The sequence below is a fragment of the Plasmodium reichenowi genome, chromosome 7 (assembly GCF_001601855.1).
Source record: "Plasmodium reichenowi strain SY57 chromosome 7, whole genome shotgun sequence".
Taxonomy (NCBI): Eukaryota; Apicomplexa; class Aconoidasida; order Haemosporida; family Plasmodiidae; genus Plasmodium; species Plasmodium reichenowi.
In genome coordinates, this window is record NC_033652.1 from 547,664 (window position 1) to 550,585 (window position 2,922).

Sequence of the window (2,922 nt, forward strand, 5' to 3'; positions counted from 1 at the left end):
ATTAAATTATATTTAAAAAAAAAAAAAAAAAAAAAAATATGCACATATGTAAAAATATACATATATATATATATATACATATACATATATATGTTTATCTTTTATTTTTTGAAATAACTTCATTTTTTGAACAAGGAGGTGAAGGACCTAATTAATATATTATTAGAAAAACTATCAGTACTTTGATTATTTTCGTGTTTTTCTTTTTTCGTTTTTCTTAATTTTTCTGCCCACTCATCATCGCAGTATTCTCTCTGTACGAGACTGGTGTTGGCCAGAATGTTCGACGAGCCTAAAAAGTAAATATATACATATATATATATATATATATATATATATATATTTTTTTTTTTTTTTTTTATTTATTTATTTAAATATATTTGTTCATATACACTCAGGCATTCTGTTCTTACCATATATATAAGCTGTCATGTTGAAAAAATTATTTCTTTTGACGTCGAAATTTTTGTTTAACATAAAAGGAGAAGAGATATTTTCTTCTTTATCAAGATATTTAATTTCAGTTTGTTTTTGCTTATTTTCATTATTCGATTTAGGAAGATGTGGTATATTTTCTTTATATTTAAGAACAACCGATTCTACTTTTATTTCTTTTTTTAACATTTTTATAAGTAAATGTTTCATTTTTACTTTTTCCATTTTTTTACATGTTATAACAAGGACTCCTATGCCTTCTTTTTTTTTATCGTGATTACCATCGGCATGGTGTTTTTCATCATGATTTAGACAATCTTTAGAATTATTTTTTGAATGATCTACTGGTTCATTTTTTGAATGATCTACTGGTTCGTTTTTTGAATGATCTACTGGTTCATTTTTTGAATGATCTACTGGTTCATTTTTTGAATGATCTACTGATTCATTTTTTGAATGATCTACTGATTCATTTTTTGAATGATCTACTGATTCATTTTTTGAATGATCTACTGATTCATTTTTTGAATGATCTACTGATTCATTTTTTGAATGACTTCTCTGCTCATAATTCATTTTTTCAGTTGTATGTTGTGTTGCTGTATGTTCTTGGCCTTGATTTGAGTCTACCACACCATTATAACAAATTTTAATTTTTGATCCTTGGTTTTTTTTGTTTTGAATATTATGTTTATTAGAAATATTAGGGTTATATATAAGTATGGCACTGTATATATAATTATTTTTTACATAATTATATTCATCAGAAGATAAGAATTCAAAATGTTCATAAAATATGGATGGATATTTAAATGCTTGATTTAATTTAACAGCTTTATTTTCTATATCTTTTTTAATTTTTTCTTTTTCTTCAAACCAATTTTCTCCATATAAAGAATCTAAATTTAATAATCCCAAAAGAATTATTTCTCGATCTTTATCTCCTTTTTTGTTTTCTTCCTTTAACGAATTTTCTGGCATTTTTGTTAAAATAAATATTATAAATATATTAATATTAATATTAATATATATATATGTATATATATATATATATATATATATATATATATATATATATATATATAACACACGCAAAAAAATTAAATAAAATACACAGTAGATATAATATATATATATATTTTATTTTTTTTAAAAGAATGTGTTGTCACATTATCCTACATTTTCTTCAAAATGTTATAACTCTTGAAAAAACAAAATATCATCAATCTGTTCATTCGAAAGTTTAGGAAAATATGATACATTAACAAAACATGTATATATGTATTTATTCATATATATATGTATATGTTATATATATATATATATATACATTTACATTCCATTATTTTAAAAAATATGTATTCATAATAAATTAATTCTTCTTTATTATTTTCATCATGATAAATATATAGTATGAAATGTAGTAATGAATATATACCAAAAAATAAAAAAAATAAATAAAATAAAATAAATATTTTATTTTGATGCTAAAAGTATGTGCACAAAAAAAATAAAACAATAAAAGAATAAAAATATAAATATAATATATATATATATATATATATATATATATATATATTTTATTTATTATATTTTTTTTTTTTTTTTGGTTTTGCTATTTTATGGCTGTCCATTTTCTTCTAACATATCGTCTCTACCATAATATATATAAATAAATAAATATAATATATATATATATATTTATTATATACATATATATTTATATATATATTCAATATGATGACATTTTTTTTAATATTTATAAAAAAAAAAAAAAAAAAAAACATATAAACTTTTATATTGTATCCTATTTATTTTATTTTATTTTTAATTTTTTGGTGTTTCTCTTCGTATATTGCAATTTCTTTTATATATACGAAAAAAAACTGTTCATAAATTATTGCTGTTATATAAATTTGTTACAAAAAAAAATATTATTATTATTATATAATATATATATGTATATATATTATATATATATATATATATAAGTAGAGGAATATAATATGTACATAATATAATGTATATAAATTATATATATTATATATATATATATATATATATATATATATTTATTTATTTTTATATTTATTTTTTTTTTTTTTTTTTTTTTTTTTTTTTTTTTTTTTTTTTTTTTCTAAATACACTGCTTTATAAAATAAAACTATATTTATTTATTTATATATATATATTAAATAATTTTTATAAAGCTAGTGAAAGAAAGAAAGAAAGAAAAAAGAAAGAAAAAAAAAATTAAATAAAAATAAGCAAATATTATATATATATTACATTTTTATTACATATTTAGCATTTCCATATTTTTTTAAACTTATATAAAATATATATATATATATATATTATATATATTAACAACTTAAATTCTTTTCTTTTTTCTTTCATAAAATTATATATATATATTATTGAAAACTTATAAAAGTTTTATTACTTACAAAAACTTTTAAAAAAAAAAAGAAAAAAGAAAGAGGC

The 2,922-nt window shown here is 17.4% G+C and overlaps 1 protein-coding gene across 1 annotated transcript; it reads right to left on the reverse strand.

The window, feature by feature from the left end:
* Nucleotides 1-119: 119 nt before the first annotated feature.
* On the reverse strand, nucleotides 120-1,416 carry PRSY57_0714500 (hypothetical protein; the record flags this gene model as incomplete). The annotated part of the gene is made up of 2 exons (XM_020114663.1): nucleotides 120-292; nucleotides 414-1,416. 2 exons carry the CDS (start codon nucleotides 1,414-1,416, stop codon nucleotides 120-122), a joined length of 1,176 nt encoding a protein of 391 aa, XP_019970620.1.
* Nucleotides 1,417-2,922: the final 1,506 nt, after the last annotated feature.